Below are 13,504 nucleotides of genomic sequence, written 5' to 3' on the forward strand. Positions count from 1 at the left end.
TAAAAACCCACTCAGCAACAAGAGTGTTTGAAAAATATATAATTTTTAATATGAGCCTGCTTTATGTTTTTAGTGGGTTTTAATCAGCTATTTGTTTGTTTTGAAGAGGAAGAGGCCTCCACAGATATTTGAGCTCCTGATAAAAACCTGAACACTAAAGCAATTCTGTAAGATGTTTTAGCTGGTTGCAGTCTGCAAAGCTCACCACTAGATGCCACTAAATACCCCTAAATCTTACACAATGTTCCTTTAAATGTAGGCTAACAGCAGAGCACTCCACACAACAGCTTTAATTAAAGAAGTGGTCTTTATTACAGCAAAGAAGCCAAACATTACAGACAAGAATAATTATGAACCATGAATATCAATTCTATACTCAGACTGGCCTCTCGTTCTGCTTCATTCACTACTCTTCAGGGCCATTACTTCAGATTATTGAGAAGGAGTTATGGGTGTCTTAGTTTTTCCCTTTAAGTGTGAAGTTAAGAAGGCTGACTTTTGTATGAAGCACTTATTGTTTTCTCTCTGCATGCTATAAAGATCAGTTTTGTCCGACTAGTAAACTAACGTAGTGTTATGGCCTCTGAATTTTCTTTTATTTCTTTGGGTCAGACCAGAAATCTGCAGAAATAAACTGAAAATTTACGTTCCACCCGCAGAATAAAGTTCTGTATTCAGTGGATACTATAATGCTTTTTTAAACAATATCTGTCAAAATTTGAAGTTGAGTCCTCCAGGAGTACAATCTCTGACTTTTTATCTACAACAGAACGAATGTTCTGACATTGCATCCATCATCTCTACTGTTCATCCAACAATAAAGCCTTTTAGAGTAATCACGATAGCCTATTTACAATAACATCCGTAACAGTAGACCCAGGCTACTCTCTTTCCAACAAAGTGGAACCTCTGACATTTTATTTACAATAAAGTGTTGTTTTTTTCTGAATCAGTTTGTGCACAACAGAAACACATCTGGTAAGCCTCACAAAGAATTCATGAAGCATTCTGGTTTATAACACACACTGAGTCATGGTCCAGAAGATATTTGAAACACTGATCGTCCATGAGAACGCATTCAACAAAGCCCTGGTTGCGATCTAAGATACTGTCAAAATGCTTGTATCCACGAGGAAATTCAAATGATTAGGCACAATAAATGTTTTTTGTTTCACAGTCCTGCATGTTTTCACTCACTAAGCCCGTTTGCATCACCGAGTCGTCTGTGTGTATTCAGGGATAATGGTGAGCAGGATATGAGGATGAAGATAAACAGCTTATCCCGACTAAGACGGTAAGAGGGATAGGAGCTATTATCCAAAATACTCTATGCATATAAATGCACTGATGTTTTACTGACCACAAACAGAGTGATGGGCGTTTACACAAATAAACCACGGTAACATCACAGAGAGTTTCATTAAGTGAAAACAAGACAATTCTACTGAATTCCACCTAAATACTGAAAAACTACTTCTAATGCTTTAATATACAGCGTCGATCAGGGGTTCTTAAACTCTTCTTCATGGACCCAAATTGGGCAGATGTAGCCTCTTGCCTCGGGACCCATTATGGGCTCATTAAATCATACTAATACTCTTAATACTCCGGAGGAAACAGACTCACTGCCCATTTTTGTGCCCTGACCCACAGTTTAAGAAACGCTGGTAGTAGAGTAAACATGGAATGAAGAATGATTGTTCTTACAAGCAATGCAAGTAAACAAACAATAAATACAAACAATGTGCTTTATCCATATAGACATATTTACACAAAGTCTTTGGCTTATGAATAAACATCAGCTACAAAATAATAATAAAAAGTGTTGGCCACCAGTGCACAAAACAAATGAGGCCTGGAGTCAGTTCACTTCCAATTCCATTCAAACCAGAAATGGAAAACTATGATTCGCCTGTTAATGAAAGAGCATTTATTCTCAGTCTTTATCAAAGAGTGAATAAGCCTCGTACCCAAAATCTGTTCATTTTTGATTTTTGAAATAAAATATCCCATTTGTGAATTGGCTGAATTGAAAGTGCATTGGGCCCAGCCCTGAAACAAACATCATTATGCTAATGTCACATAATTGAACAAAATCTTAAAGTGAAACTAAACCCCAGAGTTCATGCTCAATTTTAAAAACTGCCTTTAAGATGCAAAAAAAAAAATATGAACATGTGCAGGCTGAGAGGGATGCTAAGTCACTCCTTCATGGTGTGGACGAGCGGAGGAGGAGGCATAGATCTACAATAATATCTAGATACCATATTCCAAGATGGTGCCTTTTAAGTCCAATAGAGCATGTCACCATATTAAAAAACACGCATTACGTGATGTTGCATGATGTTATTTTTTATCAAAATGTGTGACTTGTTCATAATAGAAAGAGTCATGATTGACCTTGTTTGCAGTTTAAGGTGTTGCCTTGGTGTTACGGTGTTAAGGTGTTACCCACATACATACCTATCTAATTTTGTTTTCAGCTGATAAAAGTGGTTTGGGGGTTAAGTTACTCTTTAAAATGTTCAATTTTTTTTCCAATTTTGGGTACAAAGAAGACTTCAAAACATCTATCCTGTAGATCAATAAATGATGCAACAAATGAACTCTGCAGTGACTGCAGAAAACATAAACAATGATACATATCACACTTTTTTAACATACACATTTTAGTGAAAGTCCTACACTTAACATTTTTCAAGTTGCCACTTCATGATTAAAAAAAAACTAAAAAACTAAAAGCCTAGTACTCCTGGTGTAAACTTCCTGCTTCTGTTTCTTTGTCAGTCTTGTTTCTAAGACACTAGTTCATCTAATTAGCAAACTTACATGGACATTTAGGATATTTTTTGTCTGTGTATTCTGTTCTCTGACAATGTATGTAACCAATCAAAGTGGTTTCGAAGTGGCCAATTTAGTATTTAAATACATAATAATGTCCTGATTGAAATGGCCAGAAAAATAACATGAAGATGCTGCTGATGTATGGAGCAGAAAACAGAAGCATTCACAGAGTTTGGCCAGGCTGTAACTTGAAGTTTGTTGTACCTACACAAAGTACTGGCTGCGGATATTCAAACATCACCGTGATGAGATGCCCAACACTGCTAAGTAACTCAGAAATTCGCATGAGAGCAGGAATGTGGGGCCGATTGAAACTTGCAGTTATTCAAAAGCTGTGGTTGCAGCTTGCAAGGGGGAAGGAGACATCTACAGTGCACATTGAGTACTGCAGCTGACACAGCATGAGGCATCAAGTCCATGGGAGAGGGGCTGTGGTAAGAGGCTCAACATTTAAATGGGGCCCAAATCATACAGGGGCCCGCTGGCACTCAAAAAGCTGTACAAGAAGCAAAAAGGAGCAAAAGGAGTAACACCTCCCCCTCTGTTGCACTCCTTCTGTTTCAGAGTCTAAACGTTTCCCTTTGTTTGGATGCTTTACAACACGATGCAAGGAGCCCATTTCGCTTGTGCCATTTGTAGGGACGCAAAATGGGTGCTACAGAACGGCCACCACAGAGGGGAGTCGGGACCAAGCGAAAGCAAAGGATCAAACACGCGGGAAGTGAGAAGATGTTCTGCTCTTCTTCACCTCCTCCTCTTCTCTCCTTTGTTTAGGAGGAGGACTCGATGAACTCCAGGGCCAGGTCGTAACAAAAGCGGTACTGTTCCTGTACACAGACAGACATGTTGAAGTTAATATCTGAGTGGTCATATTGTAAATATTTTGGTTCAGTCTAAGAAAAGTCTGATATGTTGTATTTTATACAGAGTTCCTTCACTACTAAATGTCAATTAATTTTCAAGGACTTTTCAGGCCAAATTTCCTCCAGTTCAAGGACCCGACACAGCATTACTTAAGACACAACTCAATATTAATTTCTAATACTGAGAATTTTTATAATACCTGCATATTTGAAAACAAACTTTTCCACTTCACATTTAGTCAATACTGCAAAACCTAATCTCAATGAGTAATCTCAATGAGTTTGTGATTTGTTGTAAGTCAGTTTGTTCATGCAGAAATGCATAAAGAAGTTAGCCCACAATAATGATTGCATTGGCAATGGTACACATAAATATGGCTGCCGCTCTGACCTTCCAGCTACATTGATTTGAATGTCCATTCTTGTCTCGTTCTATGTCTATTTTCTAACTTACATTATGATTCAGTGCCACATTGAATATGCTCTCAGTCCTGATTTGAATGGGCATGTTTGCTCAAAAGATACTCTGTGCTTTGTCTCGTAGTGACACTATCCAAGTGCCGCTTCAATATTCACCACAGTCTCAGAACATACCATGAGACATACTGGTTTTGTGCTGACTGTGGAAAGAGGGAAACATGATGTCTACATTTCTCTTTTCGTCTCGTCCCTGCGTATGAGTCTCACTCGAGTTGCCGTGCAGGAAATGAGATTTAATTGGCTGAGTAGCATCATGTGAGATGATTTACATATGCAACTGATCTGTGGTCCATTAAACCAGAGCTACAAATGCTGTGCCAGTTAAAATACGATTTTCACAAGTTCACATACTTTTAAGGATTTCAAGACCTGTGGGAACTCTATCTATAAAACCAAACCGAACATTTAGGTTCAAACTTCCCTCTCTTACTCTCTCTCTGTCTCTCTATCTCTTTAACTCACCGGAGTATCCACCATGTTGGGTTTGCTGTTCCTCAAAGTCTTCACAGCGTGGAAGACGTCGACCACACTCTGTCTCTTGACCATCTCACACACAATGCTGCTGGCACATAAAACTCCACTACGTCCGCCTCCATTTCTGTAAATGCACAATAATACAGAGACATGTTACAAAACGTTCCACCAACAAATTCTGGCACACAGATGACGAATCATCCTGTCGTCATCAGTAAATGTGCATCATCAGACAAAAAGACAATCTGGTGAAAGAGCATCATCTCTGAGTGAGTTTCATGAGTCATTAACACTTTCTGTAATATTCATAAAATGGTGCAGTGATAAGTGGTATTAGCCAGTCCTTAACCCTTTCACACCTAGATGAATATCCGTTTTCTTGTGCTGCATTCAGACACCTTTCACAATCATTTAAACCTCTGAAAGCTGAGAAAATTGGTTTGATTTCTTTCAAAATCACAGGAAAAATCCTAATGAGCAAATGAGCAACTTAGTCAGAAACATCCCACAAAGTGTGAAAAATTTGTAAAAGATGGCAAAGAATGATTTGAAAATTTGTGGGGAAAGATCATTAGATATCTAAAAAAAAAAACAGCAACAAACAAACAGGAGGAAAATGTCCAGAAAAGTACATTTGTAATTCTCTTAATTATATATTTAGACTTATGTTCCAGAAAAATAAATATAAATATTTTTATATTTTGAGGTAATTTTCCTGTTTTTTTTTTTTTTTTAAATAAATATCTTGCTAAATTTTGGGCCCTTTTTTGTTAAGATGCTACTTTCCCTCCTATGTTTTTGAAAGAAATCAAGCCAATTTGCACAGGTTCCAAAGGGTTAAAAGACCACCCTTAGATGCAGTCTTAAACATGTTACACAAATTTGGTAACCTTTGTTTGATTCTTGTCCTCTTCACTCAAACAAATTAACTGATAATTTGTTCACTTTTTTCTATTTAAGTTAACAGAATGCACCCCTCTTCCTCGCGGAGCTGCTGATTACTTTTCACAATCACTCCTTTCACTCTAGCTAAATAAAAAAACATGCATGTGAACTCACAGGCAGTGCACAATGGTTCTTCCCTCCCCTTCCTCTCCCTCACGCTGCCACTGGTCGATCTGCAGGATGAGTTTGAGGAAGGAGCGTTTGGAGGCAGGGACTTCTCTGTGACCTGCCCACCCCAGGTACTGGAACTGGCGAACCATCAGGTAGCCTTCCTGAGGCTGAAATGTTAAACAACACATTTAGAGAGGTGGACTCTGTTATACAGGAAACTGTAGAAAGAGATGAGTGAATGCGGTTTGTTTTTCAATCACATATAAAAGCAGCTCGAAGAAAAGCGCATAAACATAACAACACAGTATAGATGTACTAACCCTGGTGAGGTTGCAGACTCTGAAGAGTCTACTGATCACATCACAGTCCATTGAGCACGACATACATTCCACCTGGACCGGACCGTAACGCAGCATGCCCTCCTCTGGCCAGTACTGAGGGCAACCCTGAGCAGAGACAGTCACAGCACTTAGATACACTAAATGCAAAGAGGAGCAATGGACTTTATCAAAGACAGAGAGAAACTCCAATACATGGCAGTGCAAAACATTATTCTTACTATTATTTTCCTATATGTTATATAATTTATGCCTATATGAGGCCTTTCTAAGCAAAGGAAAATTTTCTACTCTTGCAGACAGTAAACTTCTGCTCATATATGTTGACTTCGATTTCATGATGTTGCAGCTAGACTGACATTTTAAACCAATATTAGCCTTTTAATAAACACTTTACACATACACACATTACAAAGGTTTCTATCTGTTCACAGACTGGAGTTTAATTTGATTTTTATTTGATATCGCTGACCATTGAAATCATTCTTGTGTGTAAGGGTTTTCACTTCACTGCTTTAGGAATAGAACAGTATAAAACATTACAGTAAAACATACAATAAATTATACATGTTGCTATTAAAGCTACAGTTTACACTTGTACACTTTGTGTCATATTTGCTGAAACTGTCACTATATTCTGAAAGAAACATGAGACAGATCTGTGAAAAAATCATGTCCCTCATACTGCTTCTACTGCCATTCGCTAGAAGAAGTCTCTAAAGCAGCTGTCAATCATGTCAAACGCTCCATGGACTCTGCTGTATAACTGTCAAACTAGGCAGCGCTGATCAAATATGAATCAACATTCTGTTATTGTGTTGTCTATTTCTCACCTCAAATGTTTTCAGAAACATGTTTTAGTGTACTGTTTAGCTGTGAAATGACAAAGTTAGTCCTGCTGGTGGGCAGAGTTTAACCAAATCCAACAAAACTTTTTCATGTCAATGCAATACACTAAAATGTGTTTCTGAAAACATCTGAAGTGAGAAACAGGCAATGTGGTAACAGAAGCTTAATTCATGACAGTTTGACTGAAGTTCAGTTTGAAAATAGTCAAAGTAACCAGGGAAACTGCCAAGCAGCCAAAGCAAGTTTCAAAACAAGAATGAGATGATTCACTTCTGCTGAAAAGCGTGCAGTAACCAAAACTTCCAGCATAGTATACTTTTAAGTTATGACATTAAGAAAACAGAAAAGTGAAATACCTGAGCCAGGTCAATCTCATTCAGCATCACCAAACTGGTACATCCATAGTCATAAACCAGGCGCCAGAAGTCTTTGACTGTGTTAGGCAAAGGATGCTGGGTAACGATGAACGCAGCCGGCTGTCTGTAGCTCTGCAGGAAACAGACAACAGAAAAAATGTCAGGGTCTTCCATGCACATTTTAAGAACTTCATAAATCCAGCAGTACGAATCAGTAAGTTTTGCTTCTCATACACAGACTTCACATTTCTCTTAAATATTTTTATCCTCGTATTTAATAAGATCTTTCTGTTTCTCATACATACTGTACACACATCGAAACAAAAGGAGCAGAGTGGGACAGTTTGTGGGGCGGCGAGCAACACAGGTGATGTGTGGTCACATGATCATGCAGTGGAGCTATTAAATGTGAGGGTGAGGAGGAGCATGCAGTGCGTATACAAATACACTGTACGTACAGTACATCTATATCTGATAGGGTCAGTTTACTTCATGTTCAGGTAAAGTTCACATAAAAAATAACCCGATGGTAAATTTGTCAGTCAAAATAGAAGAGAAAATTGACCAAAAGACTTATGTTGAACAGACTGAACTGAACGTGAACTGAACCCAACTCATCCTAAAGTTTGTGAAGCCAAATGTGTGACATGGATGTGAATGACTTTGACGACATGTAATCATGAGGGGGAACTACTGTGAGGGTCAGGTTTAGGATTTAGGGTGTAAATGGCTTTGCTAAACATGAACCCTGGTGGCAGAACGACACTGAAGCCATGAAACAAATCCAGTATTGGAGATTTGAAGTAAAATCCCATTACCTGGAACTCCTCTGAGAGCTTGGTTAGAGAGAGGCCAAAGGTAAGTGACTTAACTTTAGACGTAAACTTTAAAAATTGGAGAGTTTTACAACAATTACAGGATTTTTGTCCTCCAACAGCTTTGTTGGAGAGAGGCCGGGTTTCTTTCCACACCATGCATTTATTACATTTTGTGTTTCAGCTCACATACTGTATCTACAGCCCACCACTTACTATCTCTCCCTCTAATGTACAAAACACACCTGCTGATCAACGCTAAACTGACGTTATGTCAGACAATGACCAGATCTTGCCATCTTACCTTAAATTTCAACCTACTTAATGACTTTGTTTTTCAAGTCATGGTACATGGGCAACATGTTGTCAACTGTTGCCAATGCAAACAATGTCCTGCAACAACGAGGCTGTTACAGATCAGGTGGTGGCCAGAGAAGCTAGTGGTCTTTTCAGAGCCTGGATTTGTCTCTAGCCTTCTGCTGCTAAAACCACAAACACAGCATCACACAAACAGGGAGGGGACTCTGTATGTGTGTGTGTGTGTGTGTGTGTGTGTGTGTGTGTGTGTGTGTGTGTGTGTGTGTGTGTGTGTGTGTGTGTGTGTGTGTGTGTGTTGTCTGTATAAACAAATGTTAATGAATATCTGTGTACACGTGTTTCTTTCAATCATCATTTGTGTATGACCTCTTAAACGTGTCTATCATTTTCAACAGTTACGTGTTTGCAGTTTGGGACAACAAACATTACACACTGTTTTTGCTTTTACTTTATCACACTGCATACACTCAAATTGTGTTAAAAGCAACACATCTGTCTAAAAGGCTATTTACACACTTTCCACAGTGTGAAATGTCCCAAACTACTCTTGCTCGATGTGTTGAAAATAACACAACCTCACTGTATGTGCATGTGAGCGTGTTCTACACTTACATCCATCAGAGCAGCGTTGATGTAATTGCTGCTTTCTCCATCTATTGTAATGAGGAAGGGAAGGCATCTGTCAGGAGGAAGGCCGTCCATAAAGCGGTTCTTATCTTGGTTTCTAGGCAACAATGCGATGCTGCAGTCTTCAGGCTGAGGCTGAGGAGTCACCGAATTTAATGTCTGGATAAAGAGAGAGATGAAAAGTGTGTAAGAGAGAGCATAAGCAGACTCTTTAGGTCCCTGAAATGCACTTCCTTACCATACAAAGTCAGGATTCAAAGTTGAGTCCCATTAGGATGAAAATGAATTCTAAACTCCTGTTACAACTAAATTTATTGCCAGCTGTATGTCTCCACCAACCAGTCAAGTTGCAATTTACATCCAGTTTCTGTTCAGACTCATATTTGACCATGACAGCAGAAAATGCTTCAAAGATGGATGTTACTGCAAAAGAACTACAAATTCTAAAACATGGACATTTAAATTGAGTAACTAAGTAACATTTTAGGGGTGAGAATTTTAAAGGAGTGGATTCAGAAGCTGATCATTTCACCAAAATGAGGATCAATATACTGATGCAGAAAAATCATTCAGAGACCAAAACTCTACCAGAAACTTTGTTGAAGCTGTGATTGTTTGCAAAACACTGAACAGCTGAGAAATGGATTATGATGCCTTCAGACATTTTGATATTTGTTCTGTGTTGTAAGCCCTCCGTTGCTACATGCACTTTAAGATAGATTTAGGAGGGAGTGTCACTTTAAGAGTTGAGGATACAGATTAGGTTTACCTGGAACTCATCCTTCAGATGTGACGAGTTGGTCTGCGAGTCGATGCGGATCAGCTCATAAAAAGCAGCTTTGAACTCACAGACTGGTATGGCTGTTTCTCCACATAGACAAGCCTCTAGGATGGCATCATGGATGAATATATACTGCTCCTGAAGACATATGATTCAACACAAGCATATTATTATATACATACACATTTCACTTCTAGATAAAAACATTGTCAAACAATAACACACACACACACACACACACACACACACACACACACACACACACACAGTGTGTCACAGATACAACAGGCAGCTGTGATGCCAAATGAAAGTGAGATGCATGCAGACACTTTGAGTGAGTGATGATTGATGGGAGATGGAGCTGTGAATGAGATGAGATGACGACTGTCGAGTTTTGGTTTACTTCAGTTGTGAGTCAGTCCAAAAAAGGAAATTGTTTTTTTTTTTCTTCTTTCAAGCAAATGACTGCAGTTTCAATTCAGTGAACAAATCGAATGAATTGAAGGCTGCCATAGTGAAAAGCTGTGAATGTTCTCTGTTATGATGGATGACAAACTGTTTTTGTTACAATGCTATGAGTCTCACTCACAGGATGTGGGTTATGAATAAAAGCGTGCATCTGGCCCCCAGTTTCAGACTTAATTCACCTCAACCGTTTTCAAAATCCCTGTCACTACATGAAACTAGCTATGCCAAGCTGTCATCTATCTCCACACTTTGTTTTAGAGCTGTGCGTGAAACAACAATAACAAGAGACATTGAGCTAGCAGCCTACACGCTAAAACCTCTTATAACATTTGATGTTATTTTGTGTGAATTTGACAATTTTAATGCCAGCTTGCCCCCAATGTGCAAATGTTCTTCCAAGACAAATTCCCTCCTGAAAACTATTTTGCAAGGGAAACATCACTGCATCGTGGGCTTAGCACCACCGCCCAAGACAAATGTAAGTGGTTTAACCCTTTGAAACCTAGAGCAGCATCACTTTTCTTTTACTGCTTTCAGATGCCTTTCACAAGTATTAAAACCTTTAAAAACTGTGAAAAGTGGTGCCATTTCTTTCAAAACATGGGGGAAAAGGCAGTGAGCAACTTAAGAAATGTTCCACATATTGCAAGAAATAAGTAGATTTAGAAATTGTTTTTAAAAGGCTAGGACAATATGTCTCTTGAAAAGAGAAAAAAGCTAGGGACAAGCTATATTTATAATAATCATTATTACATATCTTAAATTATGTCACAGATTCTTATATTTTTAGGCACTTTTAACAGGTCCTATCCTTTTATTAACTGTCATTTTCCTTTTTTAAATTTTTAATTTTATTTTATTTTATTTACTTATTATTAATTTATTTATTACAAATTTTCAGGTTATCTTCTCGTATTTTCTTGCTATTTTTTTTCCTTCATTGCTAATTGCCTTTTTCCCATGTCTTTGAAAGAAATCAAGCCAATTTGCCTTGATTTTACAAAGGGTTATTTTTCTCCCCGAAGGGTTTAACTAGATCTTTCTCCAGCGCCAGCACAGAGCTACAACAAGGTGTAAAGAAGAAATCTGATTATGCAACACTACACCGCTACAGACTAATTCAAAGATTTTGATTAAGACATCCACACCTTTATATTCTCACACTTGGACTATCGCAACTCCTTGTGTTTTGGGATTAGTCAGCCATCCGAGTCCCACCTGCAACTGGACCAGAACGCAGCAGCCGGGCTGAAAGGTACCCTGAAGAAGGACCATATTACCCCAATTCTGGCCTCTTTCCACTGGTTGTCTGTACTTCTCAGAATTGATTTAAGGTTCCCCTGTTTATCCATAAAGCCGTAAATGCCCCCCCCCCATCACAGACCTCCTAACCCCTCATTCTACCTCCAGGTCCCTCAGGTCGGCTGACTCAGGGTCCTGGCTGTTCCACAACTTATACACTACAGCCTCTGGCGGTGGGGCATTCAGGGAGAATAATGCATTTAAACACACAAGGATGTGTTTATGCTGCATGTCGTTTGATTGTGGTGGATCCTGATAAGCAACCTGGTTTATTCACTTTTACCTAAACCACACAGTATGCACACAATGCCAACCTTCACGGAGGTTCGTACAAAGAAAGGCTATGATTTTCCCATGGTCCAAGTCCCCATCTGCTGGTTGAAGTGGTCAATTACACCCAAAGATATGTGTCAGCACAATGTGGTCTACTGACCCCATTAAAGGCTCATTTAATACATTAAGTTTGGTTTTATAAGAATGGAAACATGTATAGAGGTCTGATAGAAGCTGAAATCGGTTGTTTTTAGGTAGGTTTAATAGTTTTAATGACATCCAAGTTACATCAAATGAGTTTTACTGTTATCAGAGGGCCAAAAAGGGTACACAGATGTATCTAAAAATGCAAATTTCAAGACCTTGCTTGAATTTCTTTATTTAATGCTCTCTCGTTGTTTCCTGCTTCATCTTTTAAGAAACTGCGATGTTTTTTCAGGCAAGGACAAAAATTCAATTTATTCTGTCTTGTTCCTTCATTTTCTGTTTTTTTTTTTTATTTCATTTTCATCATTTTCTGCATTAACTGGTCCAGTAGGCTCTTTACTGATGCTTACAGCTCTCAAGTTCATCTCCCATTTGTTATGTTTAGTTTAAGACATTTGATTTTGAATCCTCCTGATGAGGCTTTCTTTTGGACTTGTGCCTTTTCCTAAAAGTTGGTTATTTGTTACTATGAAATGTGTGCATTGATGTTTATGTGATCTTTATTATTTATTGTGATTTTAGCTACCCGCTCTGTTCTTTACAGCATTTTTGGTTAGCATGGGTTATTTAGAAAAGTGCTTAATTAATAAATTTGACTTTTGTACATTTTACTGTGTGTGCAGATAGTAAACAAAAAGCTTGCAAAGACTGTTGTCCCTATGTAATTCAAAAAACTCTTTTTTTGGCTGGTGTGTACATAGAAACAATTTATAGGAAATTAATATTGTTAGCAATTTATGATATTTAGAGGGGAATTTTCAATAAGATGTGTCTGACTTTTTGATGGTTGATATTCCATAAGGATCACCTTTGCTCTGCTAAAACCCTGTAGGATAAATGTGATTGAAACTGCAACATGCATTGCAATTCTTCATCCTACCACTGGATGGTGACAAAGTAAAATATTTTTAGAAATCCTTAAAAAAAATTGGCTTTAAATTAATAAGATGAATCTCTACTCCAGGTAATGAGGATATTTTTACAGATAAATCCTGTTAATGTTTATGTTTATGTTCATGCTGTGATTTTGTAGTGAGATGACATGTTCATGAACAGGTGGCAGGTAGATGTCGTCACTTCAGCCTGCACCATGCTGATGGCTGAGTCTTACAGGGAGGGTTTTATAGAGTTTATTCTAAGATGTGGATGCAGATGGAGGATGGGTAATGCAGTCACCTCAGTCTGTACCATGTTGATCCTCCTAGAGCGAAGAGCCTTCACGCAGTTGTAGATGTCAACCACTCCCTCTCTCTCCGCCATGTCCAACATGATGTCAATGACTATGAAACAGCCTGTACGCCCTGCTCCGGCACTGCAGGGAGAAACACAGAAAGAGAGAAAATGTTCTTTATGTCAAGAATCAAATATTAAAAGAAAAGACTTTGTCTTTGTCTTTGTCTTTTTCAGATGTAGAGGTGCATATTTATTGCATGTAGGGGATAATATGAAAGTC

General features: G+C 38.4%; 1 protein-coding gene across 16 annotated transcripts in view; it reads right to left on the reverse strand.

The window, feature by feature from the left end:
- Positions 1-288: 288 nt before the first annotated feature.
- ptprk (protein tyrosine phosphatase receptor type K) overlaps positions 289-13,504 on the reverse strand; it is a 149,803-nt gene continuing 136,587 nt past the window's right edge. For 14 of the 16 annotated variants that reach the window (XM_088089706.1, XM_088089716.1, XM_088089715.1 and 11 more), the window contains 8 exons: positions 13,228-13,363; positions 9,790-9,939; positions 9,006-9,179; positions 7,261-7,392; positions 6,038-6,163; positions 5,721-5,884; positions 4,650-4,785; positions 289-3,671 (listed from right to left, as the gene is read on the reverse strand). In XM_088089706.1, coding sequence (XP_087945832.1) covers positions 3,615-3,671; positions 4,650-4,785; positions 5,721-5,884; positions 6,038-6,163; positions 7,261-7,392; positions 9,006-9,179; positions 9,790-9,939; positions 13,228-13,363 — 1,075 coding nt within the window. In that variant the 3' untranslated portion in view covers positions 289-3,614. Of the gene's footprint in view, positions 3,672-4,649; positions 4,786-5,720; positions 5,885-6,037; positions 6,164-7,260; positions 7,393-7,590; positions 8,097-9,005; positions 9,180-9,789; positions 9,940-13,227; positions 13,364-13,504 lie in introns of those variants that run through there. The other 2 variants (XM_088089705.1, XM_088089717.1) reach the window with 2 other exon arrangements.

Source organism: Plectropomus leopardus, chromosome 16 (genome assembly GCF_026936395.1).
Source record: "Plectropomus leopardus strain MGB_pleo_1.0 chromosome 16, ASM2693639v1, whole genome shotgun sequence".
NCBI classification, from domain to species: domain Eukaryota; kingdom Metazoa; phylum Chordata; class Actinopteri; order Perciformes; family Serranidae; genus Plectropomus; species Plectropomus leopardus.